This window comes from Vidua macroura, chromosome 8 (genome assembly GCF_024509145.1).
Source record: "Vidua macroura isolate BioBank_ID:100142 chromosome 8, ASM2450914v1, whole genome shotgun sequence".
In the NCBI taxonomy this organism is placed as follows: domain Eukaryota; kingdom Metazoa; phylum Chordata; class Aves; order Passeriformes; family Viduidae; genus Vidua; species Vidua macroura.
The window spans coordinates 269583-289777 of record NC_071578.1 but is presented as its reverse complement, the minus strand read 5'-3'; the positions used below and the strand labels follow the sequence as shown (position 1 = coordinate 289777).

Sequence of the window (20195 nt, the reverse complement as noted above, 5' to 3'; positions counted from 1 at the left end):
GTGTGATGGTGCACAAGCAGCGTGGCATTGGTGTGGGGCTGTGCAGCAGAGGAGCTCCGGGTCAGGGACAGCTCGGTGCCCCTGGGCAGGGCACGGGGTCCAGCTCAGCCTGGAGCTGGCACTTCCCCTGCTGCTGCCACCTCTCGAGGTGCTGCTGGGGCTCGGCGGCGTCTCACCTGGGCCGGGCACCACAGCCTGGCTGTGCAGCCCTCACCGCTGGGCTTCTGCAGAAAGAGCTTGTTCCACGGGCGCTCCTTCAGATTTCTCTGAGCCTGCCTGGAAATCTGACCTTGCTTTTTTACCATGTAGTCACAGTTTTGCTCTTTACTGCTTACTTATATTATAGTCATGTACATGTACCTGAACATTAAACACTTTTTGCTTCCTCATGTGGTTGTTTCACATCTTACAATTGAAAGCTTGATTTTGAAATCTCATGAATATTCACATAGGCTGACTTCTGAGTACTGAACAGTGTTCTGGCTTTGTTGGCATAAGCATGTTTATTTAATTAAGCAGTCTGTGAAAACAGAAAAGGTACCAGGTTTATTCCTTTTATGGACTTCTGACCCAGAAATTGGGCAGGCAGTTGTGTGATAATGTAGGTTCATGTTAATTTTTACAGATGCATATGCATGGGGTGTGATTCCAGCACTAGATAATTGCAGAAGTGGGTGTTAACATCAATCAGATGCTAATCTGGACTGCTCTTGCATCATGACTTCCTTAGGTTCTGTCTCTTCTGTCCTCTGGGATTTCCTCTCTGCTGAAAAAACAACATTAATTTATTTTTAGGCCTTTCCAAGAAAAAAAAGGTTCTTCAGAGACAGATTTAAATGTAATGTTTTCTTGTGGGGGGTATTAAAAAAGGACAGTCCTTGGCTGTAGGGGGGATGTTTGGGTGAGTGTCTGCCAAGGGTATGTTGGGCAGTGAGGGTGAGGAGCCTCACAGCTTCTCCTAGTCTGTAATGAGCTGAGCCATGGTGGTAGTTCTGTCTGGAGTAATTTGCAATTATAATCCACATGATCTAGCAAGGTCTCAGATGTTTCTAATGGGAAGTTGAAGGGGCAAGTTACTATTTACAATTTCTGAAGAATGAAAGTGAAATGCTATGGGAAATACAGGGGGTTATAAAATTCACCTAAGGAAGTCTGAGAGCATAATGTGACTTTTCAGGGTGTGATGAGTGTTTGCACCCAGTCTCTGTGCATATGAACAAAGTTCTCCCCATAATCATGAAAACCAATTCCATAAATCATGACTTTTGATCGATGCATTTCTACATTCTAATAGGTCAATAAAAATAGAGCCCAGGCACTTGTTGTTAGTATTTCTGTGTGAGTCCTTGAAGGGAGCTATTCCTTTTCCCTACCTAGGAACACATTGTCACAGAATGTATCTCATGCCAAAAACAGGGGCTCCCAAAAATCCAGAAAAGTGACCTTAGCCGACTTCAGAGAACTGTCCTTTTTCTTCAGTGGTCTGCCTCCATGGAGTTTTTCTGTGAATCCAGATTTTTCTAATCCATTATTTTTCATTAACTTACCTTTAGTGTGGACAAAGAACTAAAGAATCCTTGGGCACTCATAGGTTTTCATATTATGCAAAAAATGAAAGAGAACTACATAATTCATGTACTTTCATTTTGTGGGGTTTTTTAGTATCTTGACTAAGGTGAAGGTGTTTGTTTCTATTCCAGTAGTTCTCAGTGTTTTAGCAGGTGCAAGGTAGTGCACTGAATGCATTACAGTCTTAAATATAGTTTACATATGTAGTTCATATTTGCTAGCCAGAATGGAGTAGAGAATGCACTTACAACATTTAAGGTAGGGCACCAAGCTTAGGAATGTTTGCAAGTGTATCAGTGGTCAGAATCAGCAAGCAGAATAATTTTGATATTCTCGAGGAAGTATTCCCTGGAAGATGACAGGGAAATGCAGAGCACTGCACTTCGAGAGGAGAATTTAAAAGCACCAATACTATTTTGGGAATAACTGACTCATTACCCCTGCTGCAGAAAAGGATCAAGGGAGAAGGAATTGAATATGGATCATTATTATCTTACTGAGATGTGCTAATAGGTAATGCTGTGAAGGACACGAGGGGAGAAGGCACAGTAATTATTTGAGTGCTGCCAAGGCCTGTGATAGAGTGTTCTGTTAGGCTTTCAGTGCTTGCTCTAGGTATGCTGGAAAGAGGACAGCAGAGTCAGGAATGGTGGAAGAGTTTGGCTAGGGGGTGAGAAACTTGGGTGGCCACAGCAGGGAAACTGGTTGCTGTCAGCCCTGCAGAAGGGGCAGAAATCAGTTTAATGTGCAGGAGAATAGGTAATATGATGAAAATCTGAGTTTAAGGACAAGGAAGTTGCAGGTGGAAAGTCCTTTATCAGTAAATTTTAAGAACAGGCATGTTTTAGACATTTGGGGCTGGGTTATAGGTAGCTTTACACATCAGGTGAGCTGGTGACGTGGGACCCTTCCTGTCCTACAGGGATTTTTTCTGTTTGTCCTTCAGACAGACAGGACTGGATGTCTCAAGCTGTCATGTTTTGTGGTTCTGTGATCATTATCTCTTTATAAGAAGGTTAGTGGGACTGCTCTCCATCAGTGTGGGTTCACTGGACAGGATGTGCTGCTCCCTGGAGCCAGAGATTTTCACCAGGATGTCTGGCAGAGCCCTTTGTGCTGAGTGGCCTGTGTCTGACCGTGCTCTCGCTGTTCTCACTGCCATTATTGCTGTGTCCAGGTCCATTCCAGCTCTGCCATGGTCTGGGAAACCTCCCTGAGCATAGCCTGGGCTTTCTGCTTGGTGCCTGTCTCAGCCAGAGCCTGTCCATGCGCTCGCTGCCAGGCTGCAGGCAGGCTCAGGGGGCTTCTTTGGCCAAACAAATCTGTGCTTCTGTGGCCTCACAGGCATGGGCCGAGGGAAGCAGCAGGGATCCTCTTCCCAGCTGGAAGTGGTGTGTGTTGACTGCTGCTGTCCCAGCATTCTCCGCACCGGGACAGATAAGGAGTCACAGTGATGTGATTTAATCTTTTATGTCAGTAACATTCTCCTCTCAGTACCTTTTCGTGTTGTTTATTGCAAAGCCACAGTTCTACTTGACACTTAGCTGCAGCTTTGAAACTGGAAGTTGTTTGTTTACACATTTAATTTTGTTTTAAAAATATTTTAGTGAAAGGGTACTGCCTGATTTCTGGAATTGTAACTGGCAAATAGCTTTTCATTTTCATGTTATACATCCTTCATGCAAAAGATTTGATGGAGTCTTATCTCTGGATGAGCTGTAAGCTTGATGGCAGTCTGACAGTTTTCTGATTATGATAGCTTAATCTGCACAGTTCTTGTGAGTAAATACTAAGGTAACATAAGTGTGAATACAGTAAGTGCTGTGTTGAATGCTTTGCTGATGCAACAAATGGTGTTTTTTTTCTTTTATCCTGAATCATTTTATTTTTTTCCTTTTTTTGTCATAGTGCCTTTGACTTGGTAAACATTCATCTTTTCCATGATGCTTCCAATTTAATTGCTTGGGAAACAAGCCCATCGGTTTACTCAGGAATACGGCATAAGGCTCTTGGCTATGTGCTTGATAGGTATGTATTAGCCTTTCCTGGCCTCTTTCAATCTCTGTGTTCATAAGCAGCAAATGAAGGATGTTTCAAATGGCACACTCAGAAATGTAGAAGGTTTTATTCTGTCACCTGAAACGGGTTACTGCTTGCCAGAGTTTTCTAGACAGTGCTGGTTACAGATCACTTTGACACTTGTTCTTTAAAGCCAAATAGCTGATCTCAGGGAACCACTCTGAAGTCACCAGAATTGCAGAGTAGGAACCACGCTTATTTTCTAAATGTGTTAGGTAGATTAGCTTATTTTTAGACTATGTGAGCTCTAATGAAGTGCATTCAAGTGCATCTTCAGTCACAGAATAACAGAATAATTCCAGTTGGAAGCGACCTCTGGAAGTCCCTTATTCATCCCCCTGTTCAGAGCAGGGCTGGCTTCAACGGCTTGTCCAGCTGAGCTTTAAGTAGCTCCAGCAGGGTGGTTTGTAGCTCCTCTGGGCCACACATTGCTGTGTTCAACAGCCCTCACTGTGAAACTTTCTGTCCCTATCATCCAGACAGAATTTTCCTCAAAGTGGTTTGTGTCCATCACCTGGATCTTTTGGCATGCACTGCTGAGCAAAGTCTGGCTTTTTCCTCTCTGTAACTACCAAACAGGTAAAGCCAGCAGAGTCCTCATGTAGACAACTTTCCTGCAACCTGAACAAACCCAGGTCTTTCAGCCTCTCCTTGTGGGTCCCTCCACACCAGCTGGGTGCAGCAGGCTGCTCATCTCTGCAGCAGCACAGCATTTGTGTATGGTCACCACTGGTGTTAGCAGCCCTGTGGGCTGGAGTGGTATTACAGATCTGGCTCATCTGATGAGTGGTGCAATAGAGAGGAGTCCCAAAAAATACCCAGAAATTTACAGCTGCCTTAATTATAAAGTGAGGAAGAAGACCGCTTTCTCTTGAGTAAGAAAAGAATGTTTCTGTGTGGGCATCGGTGTGTTGGCAGAGTAAACAAGTATTTCTCCAGCCAGATTCATGTTTGCCTGAGAAACAGAGCTGTAACGTGTCCCTTCCAGAGCAGCCGTGGCACACACGGCAATCCACGGCACAGTGGGGAGCTTAAAACAAACTGCTGAGCTGGAGGGAATGCAGAACCAGAGCACTTTGTGTGCTGCTCCTGCCCCGAGCCCTGCTGTCCAGCAGCCAGTGGCCATGGGCCAGGGTGCTGGGTTCAGAGGACTCTTCACCAGGACCCCCAGTGAGCCTGGGACCACTGCTGCTGTTCCCTGGCCAGTGCCACCTGGGCAGTGTCACCTCTGTCCTGCCTCAGGGTGAGGAATGGGGGTCCCAGCCCAGCCAGGGGTGCTGAGCCCCATCCCGCTGCTCCCCACAGCCTTTGGCTGAGGCCACACCGCTGGCCAGGGCCAGCCCCTTGCACAAGCCTGGCCCCATGGACAGCCACTGCCCAAAGCAGGCTGCTGCCCCTCTGCTGCCTGGCATCGCTCCCTGTGCACGGCAGAGCCATAAGGGATCCTGTCCACAGGCATCCCTGTCCTCTTGCTCTCTCTGGCAGCAGCCTGGAAGTTACAGACACTCCTGAACAAAGCAGTTTATGTGTTGGAAAATATCTCGTTGCCATTTTTTCCTGTATAGCTTTTCACTGAAAAGGTTTTGAAATGTTGCAGTGACGTGTCAACACCTTTCCAGTCATGTTCTTTCTCAATTTTCTTTCCTTTCATTGGGTTTTCTGTCCTGAAGGGCGGGTAGGTAGAGACTGCCTTTCCCCCAGCAGGGGGCTAAGCAGGAATTTCTCCAAACAGGAATTTCACCTTTGGGATGACCCAAGGGTGAACAGGAAAAAGCCACTATTGCCTTTCTCTTGTATCATTTGCAAAACCTGCTCAAACCACTTGAAAATGCTGGAGGTGATTGGAATGTTTGCACAGATAGCATATATATATATATATATATATATGTAAGATCCCTGATGTACAGAATAGGGACTCAGGAAGATTAGGATCTCGTGCAGTCTGGGTGCATATTCTTGAGTTCTGTTGCATAGACCAGTATGGGGTTTTTTTTCATTTTTGCTTGGCTCCATTGGTCTCTTTTCCTTTTCTAATGCTTTGCGTGAGGGAAACCTGTGCAAACCTTTTGCATTACTTATTGCACACTTGTTTGCAGCGTACAGTGTGCTTCATTAGCTAATTTTGGCTTTGGACCTCCCACGATGCCCTGGCAAGGGTAAGGTAATAAGGCTGCAGTATTAGTGTCAGCTGTGGGTCAGGGATGTCACGATGGTATATCATTAAAATGTGACACTGCCAAAAACTGCCCCAACTCCGTCCTTAGAAAAGGAGCCCTTCGATTTCGGGTTGCACAGTGGCACAGCAAGCTCGCCGTGGATGAATTGTTCATTTTGAGGGAGCAGCCAGCCGCAGATCCGGACCTCCACAGTGCGGTGAGGGGCTGGCGGCACAAAGGGGGAGTTCTGTAGCCAGTGAATAATGGGAAGCCCCTTTCATCGGCAGGACTAACCTTTTGGCAGCCACCAGCACACTCTATTCTGATCTGCTGATTGGGGAGGACAATACACTGAAGCTTACTTTGAATGAATGCTGCCACCAACAGTGTCCCCATTCAGGGGCTTTGGGAACCATCTTTGGCCATTGTCCCCCAGCACTCCCTCAGACAGCAGGAAAAGGGAAAGTGAGAGCAGCTATAGGGGGAAAAGTACTTCTTTTCTTGGCTTTAATCTCTCTTTAAAGCTTCATAGATCTACATTTCCAGCTGAGCTACTGGAACTATGCAGTGTCAGATAAATACAGAAAGAGAGAGGTTTCAAGCTGAGCTTTCAAATCCCCTTATCTGCATGAACTAATAATGCAGATTTAGTGCTGTTAAAAACAGAGACTGATAAGTCTTTTCCTTTAAAGCCTTTAAACTGCTAAAGAGCATTTAACAGCGATGCAGTTCAAACCCAGTGAACAATGCTGAGAAGGAAAACAGTTTATTGAGCTAAACCTTCACTGAATGAAACAGAAACACCTTCTCACAGTTGATTTGGGTCACTGTGGGACTCAGTGAAAGCTCAGTTGTGTTCACGCTGCATCTTCATAAACATGAGTTATGTACAGCCTTTTATCTGGGCAACAGCTACCACAGGAGTTCAGGATGCAAACCAGAAGAGGGTTTGCAAATAAAGCTAAAATGGATCAGTTTAACTGTTCAGATTGCCAGGGAAGATGGTATTTCTAAAATTATTTTAGCCACAAAGTGTTAACGCATACGAAAAACGCTGTGCAACATCACAGCGTTGCTGAGCAGGGGGAGGGTGGGGGAAAACCAAGGAAAAAGCATTGGGGGAATGATACAAAGTTGTGCTAAAAGTTTTCTCCTGGGGAAATCCGTTAGTAATCCTAATAGCATGTTTGAGGAGTAGAAGGGTTTGTTCTTCTAGCTTTAATAAAGCTTCTGCTTTAATAAAGTTAATCCTAAAGTGATTTAGCTTTAATAGCATTAAAATCAGTTAAATGGAAAGAACACTTTTAAAGGCAGCTCACTGGTATGTGCTGAGCCAGATTGCATTTAATATTTGCCATTTAGCAGGGGAGAAGATGTGGTGTCGGATTGTTGCTTTAAAGACCAAGAGAATTGGAATCACACTGTTGTTAAATAAATATTTGCTTGTAACTTTACAAATACATATACAGTGTGTATGTAGAAAATTGAGGTGTGTAATGAGTCTCTGTCAGCACCAGTGTAAACCCAAACTGAGCCCCCAGAAGTCAGTTATGTTGTTCTAGGTAGGCACAGGTCTACAGTCAAAACTGAATTTGCTTTAAAATGAGGTAAGAACATCTGCTTTATATTTTGGGGGGGGGGGGGGGGGGAATTCTTCAAAGACCATTTTTGATAATTCCCACATACAGTTAGCCCTATTTGCATGATACTTGTTTTTTTTGTATTTTCTGAAGTTGGAGGGTATAAGCTATTTGTGAGAGTAAGAGAGGAAAATAGTTTACATTTTGGTTTAATTTTTCATGCATCTGTTGTGACTAATGCTTGTGCATATTTCATATTAATTAACTATATTGGCATATTAGTCATGTTCTGTAGCCATTTGATGGGGAAAAGTGTATGAATGCAATACCTAGTCTGGGGAATGAGGAAAAAGCTGCAGGATGGGGCCCTTCAAGAGTGGGAAGGAGAGTTTGGGAAGGACAGGACGTGAGGTGTTAGCCTGATCCCTGGCTCTTGGTGTGCCAGCCATCTAAACTTCCTGAAATTATCTCAAGCATTGAGAGCCATAAAATGAGTGTGGTTTTTTTTTAATGAAAGTGACAGTGCTCTTCTGTTTTCCTATTGAAATGTTCCCTGGCCTAGTTCAACAGAAACATTTTTACATTACAACTGTGAAATCTTAGCATAAAGCTTCTCTTTGTGCCCTTCATTATTTTCTCACAAATATAGTCCATTGTCACATAGCTGAAGTTAATTTGATCAACATTGGGACATTTAACTTTTATGTCCGGTCAAAGGAGCTGTTTCATGCTGATTTTGAGTATTGAAAAGAAATGATTGCCAGAAAAATAATGTTACTATTAACAATTCAGAGCAATTAGTTTCCCAGGGAGAGGCGATGTGATGCACCGGCTCCACACAACTATTCTTTGTCATTTTATGGATGCTCATCAGTCAACTGTCACCTCTTCTCAAAGACCCCTCCAATCTAAATGTTTCTCTTTGGGCTTTTCCCAGAACTAGCAGCTGAATGAGCAAAAGAAAAGCCACTTAGTTTCTAGGCAAAGGAAAACTTTGCTCTAAAGATCTGGGTCATTTGGGAAGATCCTCAAAGCAGCTCGCTTTTAGGAGGGCTTGGGATTTTTTGTTTTGGTTTGGTTTTGTTTTTACTTTATTTGTTTTTTGCCACAGTGATTTTAACATGAGTCTTCAAATGCATAGTGAAATTTCTGTGTATTCAGATAGAAAGCACTCTCAGGGCAAATAAACCTTCCAGCCAAATGTCTTCTAACAAAGGTTTAAACCCCTGGATCACATTCAAATCGATAGCTTTTCATTAAACACCCGAAGCTCAGCTCATTAATATTCAGTCATTCTCCCCTTTAAAGGAAGGTTAAGTGCTCTCAAAATTAGCGTGTTTGGATAATATGCTCTTTAAAGAGTAAATCCAGCAAAATTGTCTTGTTACTTTCAGCCTGTCAAATACAGCCAAAGTCACTTTTCCTTGCTCCTTGTTTTTCTGCTGGCTTGAGCTTTGGCATCTTTGATGCAGTTGTCAAAAACTCAGCTCGTGTCCTCCTTCTCTGCACAGACACATTGTGAATTTTACTTAGGTTGTATTTTTAGCAGGAAAACATTTTTGTACTGGTATGCATTCTAATGGAAAGCATACACTAGTATAATTTGAAGGACACAATAATAGTTCTGTACTAAGTGAATGATAATTTTTGGTCATCCTAATCGCTAACTTTGCCCTTATGCTGTTGTTTTCAGCATTTGGGGCTTTTTTTTTTTTTTTTTTTTTTTTTTTGCATTATAAACTGAGCACGTTATAATAAATTTTCAGTATTCATTATTCAAATGGTAAATTTCTGATGTTTCTCTTGTGCTAAATCTGTGTGAACAGTACCAGGTTTGAAAGCGAAATTCTGAAATCAAATTCAGAACTTTAGATACTTGCAGGTATCACAGAGAAAGGTGTCAGTTAAATAAAAAGTGGAGTAGATGCACTAAGCCACTTTTTGCTGTACCTGGCCAGTGTGAATAGAATTGAGGCTCTTTCAGAAGAAATGCTGCAGTTAAAGCTCTGAGGGTTCCTGGAGAGGTTTTAGTCAGTTGCTTGCCCACAGTCCCTGTCCTGCAGTGTGGATGTGGATCATGGCAGTCTTGTGGCACTCAGAGCCTCCGCCTCATCTTCCCAAGGGCTTTACTCCTTTTTGCCTGTTTTCCATTAACAGGATCTCCTGGAGCTGCCCTGTTGGCTGCTGAGTCTTTCTAGCAGAATGTAAGTGCTGTAAGCACAGGCAAGGTTGGGTTTGCTGCAACAGTCCCTCTCCTGGGAGAGCATGTGTAATTAAATATGTGATACGAGAAAAGAGAATGCCTCTTAAAAAAGAAATTACTGCAAGTAACTTGTTGCCTGCTTGATTTTGCTCAGAAAATGGCTTTATATGAGAATGTGACACACTCTGCACATTCTCATTGCGTTATACTTCTGTCTTTACTGTAATTTGTTCCTTAAAGAGCCTGGAGCTGGATGAAGATAAGTCATTAGTGTCCAGCTAAAGGTGACACTGACATCAGCATCCATTGTGGTCTGTGCCTTTTCAAATCTCCTATCCTATAGCCGTATCTTCTCAAATAGCTGTGATTCAATTAAAGAGAATCTATATGGGCTGTTGATCCAATTCTTATTCATTTGCAGAGAAATGAAAATAAATTGCTATTGTGATTTTATTTACAATGCTGGCTGTGAGCTGATAAAACGGAGAATGGTTGAAAGAGCCCCATTCTGTTCCCGCTGGAGCCTGTGGGCACCAGGCCAAGTAGCCACCTTGAAGATTTTGACTCCGATAAGGTGGGAGCACGGTGGGAGGAGGTTGTGGGCTCTGCATCCCGCGTTCCATGTCCTGGAAAGATTCGGATCATCCCTAACAGGAAAATGCTCAGATGGGAGGGACAGCGCTTCCAGCCACTGCTCTGCCTGTGCAGAAGCTGGAGAGGATGTGGCTGGCTGGGCAGACCCAGTTCAGGGCTGGGTAGGGCAGTTGGTGTGGCTGCCTCACCTGTTGTGGAGCTTCCTTATCTTCATTTCATCAGTGCAGGGTTTAAGATGCAGCCAAGATGAGCAAGCTTCTCACTCCAACTAGGAAATGGGTCCTGCTGCTTTTATATCCCTAGGATTTTCATTGTTCAAACTTAATGTTGACAGCTCTTAACTGTCTTGATCACCGTGCTCTTTAGAAAGAGGGTTGTTCCCTTCTCTTTAGCACTTCAAACGTTTCTGTCCTCACCCCTTTTTTGTTCCCTCTCTTAGCTCTTGGTGCTCCACTGTAGTGTGATTTTCAAAGGGATAATGTAAAATTGGTTGCTCAGGAGCTGTTCTCAGCATCGAGCATTGTTTAGTCCTTTGTTAGTGAATTCTTTCTGGGTCTGAGCCATTTGCATTGTCCTTTTCTAGAAACGTTTGGGTTTATTTCAAATTCACAGTTGCCCTGAGCCCAGCTGTTACTCAGTCCTGACGGTGGAGCCTGCAGGTCCCCATCACTGGCAGCTGGCTGTGGGTGACATGGCTTGTGTCCTGTCACCTTCTGCTGCCCATACAGCCATCACAGGAGATGAGCTGGAAAAGATGCTTCTTGTAGGCCTAGTGAGACCCAAATCTGGCAAAATTCCTTAACCATCGCACTGCCGTTCCTATCAATGAGCTGTTTAGGACTGACAGTGTCTTTAGTCTGAGTTACTCTAAATCTGTCACCAAAAGTATTTTTGTCAGCTTAACAATGGATCAGTATCCTGTTGCCACATGTCCTGGTTATTTCTGTCCCACTGTTTGTGCTTTTGACACTAAGTGACCGCAGGATTTGGCTTTGCTCCCCACATTTGAGCCCTGCAGAACAAAAAACAAGAATTGGGATGTCTTGGGCTTCATGCAGAAAGATAGGGCAGTTACCTGTTGTCTGCTGAGCAACAAGTGTCACCAGCACTGAAGAGCTCAGAAACTATGTGGAAGGATGTTAATATTCCATGATAAAGCAAAGATCCAAAAATACATACCATTTCTCTGGTTTCTTCTTGTAGTTTTCTCTTGTATCAGCTGAAGAGCGTGAAAATTTCTTTGTATGGTAAGGCCGGTGTTGTAGTGCTGTGTTGTCCTGTAGAGGAATTGACAAGTCCTTACATCATTATCCAGGGCTGCTATTTCATTAGGCGAATGTCAGTGTCAGGTAAGATCATGGGTTTGTCAATATAATGAAAATACCAGTCAAGTGAGGAAAAAGTCACAATTTTCCAGCTCTAAAAATTGATTTTTATTGCTCTTCTTGTAATCCTTTCTTTGGATTAAGTATTTATTATTGATGTGGTCTTTCTTTTAATCTTAATAGCTGCTGACATTGTAATTAATTAAAAAATACAACATTTTTGCCCAAATGGCACTATATTGAAATTAAAAGTGAACATCACATATTAGTTAAACAGCCCTGGCAAATGTCTTGAGTGCTAAGATGATTGCCTAAGCTTCTTGACAATTCCCTTCATCTTGCTGTATGGTGCTTGACCTTTTGAGATATTTTGGTGTTATTAATAGGTTTTAGCCATTATATCAGAAAGAACGAAGCACAAAAATATTATAAACTTTATCTTTTTAATGACAGCACTACACCACCTTGGGCATGCCAATGAAGGCACTTCCATTATGGCTTTTGAGGCACACTTAAACTATCAGTCAGCAGGTAACTTGTACTCGGAATTAATGTGGATTTTTCTGGACTTTGTCACTAAATGTGTATTTGAAATTGCAAAAGTGTGCAAGCTGAGCACTATTGGAGCTGCAGAAGGGAGTGATACACAGGAGAGGACAGGGTTCTCTTTCAAAGCTATCTCTGAAACCTCTGCTGGAGGGGACCAGTTCTCAAGGTGCAGGTGTTGTTTTAGCTGATCTCTGACTAAAACTTTAATAAAGAAAAAGCAATGCAGATAGGAACAGCAGAAATCTGAATGATCTGGGTTGGTGTAAGTCAAAACGTAGTATTATTTCCATCCTCTTGATCTTCAGTTCCTGGACGCGGCTGTAGCAGGAGACAGTGCTGTCGTTCCTTAACTTTCCACCAGAAGTCACTGCAGGAGCTGTTACTACCTCTGGCACCATAGATCCGTGGAGAAGGTGTGTATGACCTTGTTATCCATCGGTCACCTGCCACCTCCCAGCCAGCTCTTGGCTTCTGCCAACAGGATGGCCAAGCCATTTTCTGAACGTTCCCTGTTGGATTGAGATCCTGCCTGGACAGGGGAGGTGAGCTGGTGATGCCTTCGGCACAGTCGCTCCTGCCATGGACAGGGCGAGGGTCCGGGCGCCTGTGCTGTGCACAGCGAGTGCCCCACGGGTGCCCTGAGCACTTCACCCACTGGGAGAGAGGATTTTCAGGGATTTCCATGACCCTGTGGGGGCACAGCCTGTGGGGACACAGCCCGGCACTGCTTCTGCTGCACCAACTCCACACAGAACCCATGTCTCCAAGCTCTGCACAGGTCAGCAGTAAACCAGTGAGTTTGCCCTGAGAAATGATGTCACACAAGGAGTGAGCTGATCCTCTTGTCTTGGTGTGTTAGTTGTGATCCTTGTACTCCTTCAGTTAGGAGAGGACATTTTATATAGGCACTCATATGTTAAGGTCCCTTCCTACCCAAACCATTCTTTGGTTCTCTGTCCTTTGTAAAAGCTTTTGTGTCTGTAACTCCCATGTGCAGATGATGCACTGAAAAAAATAGGTTGTGGAGAGATAGTGTCTTACCCTAGAAATCGTTCAAGAAAGATGGAACAGCTCATATCAGCTGGTATTTATCTTAAATACATTTAGTTATTAGAAAAATTTGCTCACTGAATAAAATATGACTTGACCTTTGAATTGTTCCTTCCCAAGAAATGTGACAGTGTCCCTCCTTCTCCCCCATTCAGCCTGCTTGGCAGAGCTGCACGGTTTTTGTTTTGTTTTGTTATGTTATTGTTGTGTTTAAAAAAACCCAAAACCCTCAAGCCCCTCTTTTTCAGCAGTGTCAAGTTAGGATGAATTGGCCAGGGAGGCATGTTTATAGACTGTGTGAAGAACTTTGTCTTTGTGTGGGAATGCTGGTGACACTGGTATGGCTTGCCTGAATGAACTGCGATGACGCGGCTAATAAGGTGTCCTGCTGAGCGTCGCTGCAGCCTTTCTCAGACCTCCCACCTAATGCCATTCAGCTCCAGCTCAGTGTAGCTAATTTTTCCCATTCCCTCAATTCTTTAGGCCTCCTTACAAACAGAAAAGTCAACTTTCACACCGAGGAGAAGATAAGTGCTTTAGGAAATAATCGTGTAAACAGAATGTTACCTTCTGACCTGATGCTGATACCTTGGTCTGGGACAAAACCCAGCTGGCTATTGCATTCGACATGGCTATTAAAGGAATAATGCTCCTGATCCTCCTTACAAAGTGCCCTGAGAAATGGTTTAGCCAAATCACAGTGCCTCTTGTCACACTGAATCATGTTCAGCTGCTCTATTCCATGACCAAATTGCTGATATTTAACTGCTTCCTTGTCTTCTCCAGTCTGTGAAGGGGGGACAGTATAGGAGGGCGAAAAGTATGAAAGAAAGGGGGAGCTGATTCTATAATTTTCTGGCTGAATTTCCGTGCTTTGAAGTATGTATGCAGTGCCCCATACAGCATTTATAAAAGAGGTGCATTTCATCAAGTAACCTTATTTTTAGCTACTACAATGAGTACTTTAAAATATATTGCAAAAGTATTTCAGGGATTCTAATAACACACGATTGTTCACTTTAGGACTGCACTGAAGCCTGTTATGTGTAGCAACTGAAATTAATTAAATAGGCCCAGATTTCCAGTAGTATTGAGAAGAGGAGCCCCTCTCTCTTCCTTATTTTAGTCTTGGTAGGGATCTGACATTTCCTAAGTGGCTTTGAGAAAACTTTGCCTTCACAGTCAGCACAGCTGGCACTGCCACCCAAGCTGGGAGGTCTGTCCTTATGGCAGAGGGATTTGGGGCACCCAGGCTCCCAGAGCAGCCCCTGAGCACAGGCTCCTGCCGTGGCATTTGAGTGACCTCTCCCTCGAGCCCCGCTCCCATCCCGGCCAGGCTGGTCAGCAGCACAGCTTGGGGAGGTCAGAGGTTCCTCATAATTCACCTGATGCCCCCAGAATAACAGATGGTTTTGTCACAGGACAGTGTGTCAGGGTCTGCCAGGCCAAAGGCTTTGCTGAGGGAGCGAGGTTTGCTGGAAGCCTGACTGACACAGCAGAGCATGGATGTCTCCAGTGCAACACAGGAGCTTCTTTCTGGGCTGTAAGGCTCTTGCTGATACCCAGAGTGAGCCAAATTGCAGTTAGTAGACCAAAATAAGAATTATATGTATTTATTTTGCAGCAAAGAAACTGTAATTTAGTGTTAATTTGCAGTGACAGTCAAGTTTACTCCTTAAAAAAAAAGTACAAATTGTGCATTTAACTCATCAAAGCATTTCAGCATGGGGATAACTTGGACTGTAAACTCCACTTGAAAGTAACAATTGCTTGAATGTTTCCTTCTTTTACTCCCCTGTGATGGCTAAAATTTCTTCAGCTCTTTCATTCAACTTGTCTGCCACTTCTCAAAATACAACAAGATGCGAAGACAGACACTAACATGTTCAGTGCAGAAAAATTTCAGTGTAGTGCCATCAATTAAAAATGTATAATGTGTTTGAAACTGGCAATATAATTCAAGTAATGTGTTCTGGACATGAAGAATATGTTATTGAGGACTCTCTGTGCAATTACAAGTTCTGTGGTTTTGGAACTGCTAGAGGAGACATCATCTGTGGTGTTTATAGTTGTGTGCTCTAAAGTTTACCAGGGACAGCAGTAAACCCAGATGGGAGCATGCTTTTTTCCCAGTGTAGCTGATTTTCCAGTTTGCTACATTGATTGATTTGCCAATTTATTATATTGATTTCCAAAATGTGCAGAAGTAAAGATCTTTCTTTCGTATGTCTTAAAATGTTAAAAACATCTTTTCCTATAAGTGATTCCTTTTGGAGCAAGAGCAAAGGATGAGGTGGGGAATGTGTTCTTCCACCCTTTTCAAAATGAAGACTTCTTGTTCTGGAAAGGAAGGGCTAGCTGTCATCTGTTGGAAAAGTTTTCTGTTTCATTTGCATTTGACTTTTGGATCCGCTCTGAACCCCTGTCTGCTCCTGATGGCCTTGCACAGGTCACAAGAAGCAGCAGGGACAGCAGGGCATTGAGGACTTGTTGTGTGTGTTGCCATGTAGAATTGTGCAAGGGAAATACCTGTGCCTTTTGTACAGTGGTGAAGAACTGAGTCACCTGTTCTGTCATAAGCTATCTAAACCTGTACAGGAATAGAGCCTTCAGGTGTGCTGAAACCTTTGGGATGAGCTGGTAAAAGTTGTTAAAGGAAATGGCACTGGGTCCTGCCACCAAACCCATAGGATTTATACTGGTGACATGGGCTGACTCCATTCTTTTTATATGGTTCAGATTTATCACTTCATTGAGTGTTTCAATGGTGGCAGTTTTAAAGGACTATTTGATTTGTTGTAAAAGGAAGGATATTTTTGAGAAACAAAGAGCAAAGGAGAATGACGTAGATTTGGAAGCCTTCCTAGTTTTTCTGCAAGCACTCATTGTTTTTTTAAAAAATTTGCCTTCTGAATTCTCAGTTGCCTGTACATGTTGATCTGTACATTTTTATGGCTTAGAACATGGAAATACAAGGAACAGAGGACTTCTGTTTAGCTCTCACCCCAGTCTTAACACCTTCCCTGTGTCCCTGGCCAGACTGGCTGTGTTTGCAGTGCCCCATTTCTGTCCCATTGCCCTCAGTGAAGGCAGCTTTTCTGCACGTTCCCAGGGGAGGGGACATGGCTCTACTCTTCTTTATTGCCATCTCCTTTGCACACTTGGGGTCTGACTCTGAAAGCACGGTCAGGAAAATGGTTCTTGTGCCATTGATTCAGGGCTGTTTTAGGTACCAGGAGGTGTTTCAGCACAAAGCTATCAGGGTTCCAAACTGCTGAAAGAGGTCTAAGACTTGGGAACTCTTGAACTAATAGTAAGTTCCACTTATTAATAGTAAGTAATGGCAAGGACATTAGGTTACATACATGTATCAAGTTGAGTCACTTAAAGGAATTTTCATTGTTAGGTACCCCACATCACTTAGTAGGTACATTAATGTGTGCATCCTTTGCTGTGCCACCGTTGTGAATTTTCTTGTACACCTGAATTAATTTCACCACCTGTGAAAAGAGATGTGTCAGAAGCCACTTGGAGCATCATTTGGGAGAAGTAACATTTGGACTCTTTAATCTATCATGAGACACTCTTTCTAAAATGTCCAACAAGACAAGCTACAAGGGGAGAAACTGGAGAAAATTATCAAGTGTAGAGCTGGCATTGATTTGTATGCAAATCACATTTAAATCAGGTAATGTGCAGGACTACGAAATGGCTGTGTTTTCATTAATTGATTGGACGCAGACTAATCAGCTGGCTCAGTCATCAGTTTGGAGACATTTTCACAGACTATTTTTTGAATAGTCTGTTTATTTGGAAAATCTGTCTTTGCATAATTCAATCACAGGCATGGTTCTCATAACCCAAATTTGTTTCAAGAGGCCTTCAGTGGACCTTGATGTCATTCCTGCAATATCTGTCATTCCTCTGTCAGCAGTAAATGGCAATGAGCAGAGCTAAAGCTGATCCTTGAATCAGGACAGTTGGCAAAGCAAAGTCTTGTTCTGATGTGTAAGTTGCAGATCTGATTCTGCAATGATAGTGTTAGCAAACTGTGGCAATGAAAATGGTTTAACTTTTAGCAAACTGTGGCAATGAAAATGGTTTAACTTTTAAGTTCTCATTTTCCTTCAATTTTCCGTGAGGGCACTAATCAAACTAATGTTTTGTGCAGGTCAGGAGTGACAGGTTTTTCTCAGGGCTCGCTGGTAGCTGACAGTGGGCAGTATTTATTAACAGTGCCTGCAATAATCTGTCAGCTAAATGGAGGATTGGAGATTTTCATAGCGGAAACAGATAAGTCTTTGGAAGAGATTTTCTTCAAATGATCAGTGTCTTAGGCCCAATGCACATAATTTTTTCCATAGAATAATATTCCTTATGTAATAGATTACTGTTGACAAAAACTGTGGGATGTTTTCAGAGGAGAAGCAGTATCTCATTACAGATCCAATGTTGCATCTTTCCTTATAGCTTTGGGAATAAATGGGTGTAATGCGTTAGAAATTGTAAAGCCACCTGAAACAATCACCTCCTGATGGGGCAGCATTGCTGGGTAGTGCTTTACCTGTCCGTGTGGGCCCTGCCCAGGCTCACCTGAAGTTTCTGACATAATGCTTACATGTTGATGTATTCCCAGAATGTTCACAGGATATTGCCTGCATTCGTTCCTTAGTTCTCACATCTTGCACACCCAGGGGGGTTCTGTGCATTTTGTCTGTATAAATTCTTTGTGGCTGTGGCAGCTGAGTTTTGGGTGTTTCATGCCTTCCTCAGCCAATGAGAGGAGATGAATTATATTTATTCCTGGTTTGTAAATAACTGTGACTTGGTGGATTTCTAAATGCCAAGAAGCTGTAAAATTGTTTATTGTTGAGAGTACCTTACAACTGTTGCTAATAATAGATTAGCTAATAATATGACAGTTTTTAGTAGTACAAGATTTGAAAGATGGATAGTAATGCCATATCTCCCTGGGTGGGACTGAGCAAAGGCTTGAGGAAAAGTCAATCTTCACAGCTGGAGCAAGTACTTGTTAGGTGTTAGCTACAGCCTCAGCAAAAATCTGCTGTGAGCAACACAGAGAGCTGTCTTGAGAGAGCTGTAGCAGGTCTGGGAACCTCAGGGATGCTCAGTCTCTCAGGTGGGATGATTGATGTCTGCCCCAACCCTGTGACTTCTTGTGTGGTTCACAAAGTACCCCAAAACACAGTAACATTGCTTACATATCAGTAATCTCAAATGTGCTCTGAACTCACTGGTAATTCAGCATTCCCAATTCTTACCTGCCCAGCCCAAAGCTATAGCCTTAAACTTTCCAAGATGTGAAGGCCCTCCATGATACCTGCAAGATTTCCATGATCCCCAAATGCCACTTCTGCAAGATTTACATGAACTGCTGCAAATATGCTTTCCTCAGCTTGCTCTGTCAGCCAGGCATGGGAAATCTGATGCAGTGGTGTACCGGGGCTGGAGATAAAATTGCCTAAGCAAAGAAAATCAACCGAAAAATATGGTTAATATATTGGTCCAGTATAAACTGTGAGTTTTGATGGTTCCAATAATTATTTCTGAGACTGTGCTTAAGGATAATGTGTGCATCTTTGTATATTCTTGCATGTTTGTAAAGCCAAATGACAGGATTATTCTGCTTTCATTTTTTTCCAGAATTATCGATCAGCGTTTTGAGAAAGTTTCATATTTTGTCTTTGGAGATTTCAACTTCAGACTGGATGCCAAAGCAGTAGTAGAGGTAGGACTTCTCTTTTTCTTCTGTTGTAGACCCTACCCGGTTTGATTTATCTCTTTTTTTTTTTTTTTTTTTTCCTGTAGAAAACCTAAAAGTAACTTTACAAAGTAATGTTAATATTGACATCAGACTTGAGCAAGACTACTTCTAACAGGAATGTCCAACAAGTATCTATCTAACATTGTGTGGCTGTGACTTCTGCCATCTCCTTATAGCTCACAGTGAATCAGAATAATTTCCTGCAAACAGAGGAAGTGCTGCATTACCTTCCTACTCTGAGGAAAACCAAGAGGCATTTCCTAAATGTCCGTGATAGATCTCCACACTTTAAACATACAGGCAGTCATCAGTACAGACCTTTGTGCCTGTAGCATCTTGATGTGCAAAGGTGACTAGGAGATTTGTATAAAGCCAAAACAATGTACTAAACCTTTTTCTTTTCTCGACCTGAATGCTAGAGCTCCAGGTAAGGTGGTGTCAGAAATAACACCCAGATTGTAAACCAGTTTAATCTTACGGTTTTTGCACTTTACTTCTCTGAGGTACTACAATGTCTTTTTGGTGTCCTTGAGGGTAGGCATGTATCTTTTGAGCCAAAAGTTTCTATTTTGTAAATGTAACTGTGGGAAATGTCCTGTGTGCCAAAGGCTGGCATCCCCCCCCATTCAGGTGTAGTGCTGTTCTCCTTCCTTACGTGATGAGTAGTCCATCCATTGAAAAACTGGAGTTTGATGTTAGAACATTTCATATGAAACTAATAACTTCTTGGACTCCTTTCTGTAGTGCAGTCAGTTAGCCAAGAAGCTTAAAGCATAGTTGAAATGAAAGTCAAGTCACTAATTCAGAATATGCAGCTTCATACTGCATATGTTAAGGGTTAAAACCTGCTCTGCTGCCCTGTGGCTGCCATAGTTATCATCAATGTTCAGAGATCACTTGATGGTGATCACTTCAGAGAGCTGTTATGCCTCTTCTCTTCACAGTGGTGTGATGGTATTACTGAGGATGTTGCTGTCTGAGAGCCCCTGTCAGTCACACTGCAGCAGACTTACCTCCTGCACTCAGTACTGATGAAGGGTGCTCCAAGCTTTTCCTGCCTCACATACTGCCAGCAGTCTGCAGGACTGAAGCTGCAGAGGCTGTTTGCTTTGGTACCAATAGATTAAGATTTCTACATTTATGTCTGTCGGTTTCATCCCATCAAACAAAACAGTGTCAGTAACCCCAAATGATGGAAACTGAGTGAGCTGCAGAGCAAGCAGGGTGAGCCCAGAGGTGTCTGAGCCTGACACAGTACTCTTCATTTTTGGGGGTGTTTCACCCCTACCAGTTCATGTTGCTGCA

The 20195-nt window shown here is 43.0% G+C and overlaps 1 protein-coding gene across 4 annotated transcripts in view; it reads left to right on the top strand.

The window, feature by feature from the left end:
- INPP5A (inositol polyphosphate-5-phosphatase A) overlaps positions 1–20195 on the top strand; it is a 191643-nt gene that overhangs the window by 112071 nt on the left and 59377 nt on the right. For all 4 annotated transcript variants that reach the window (XM_053983614.1, XM_053983615.1, XM_053983616.1 and 1 more), the window contains exons 8-9: positions 3478–3597; positions 18770–18854. In XM_053983614.1, coding sequence (XP_053839589.1) covers positions 3478–3597; positions 18770–18854 — 205 coding nt within the window. The remainder of the gene's footprint in view (positions 1–3477; positions 3598–18769; positions 18855–20195) is intronic.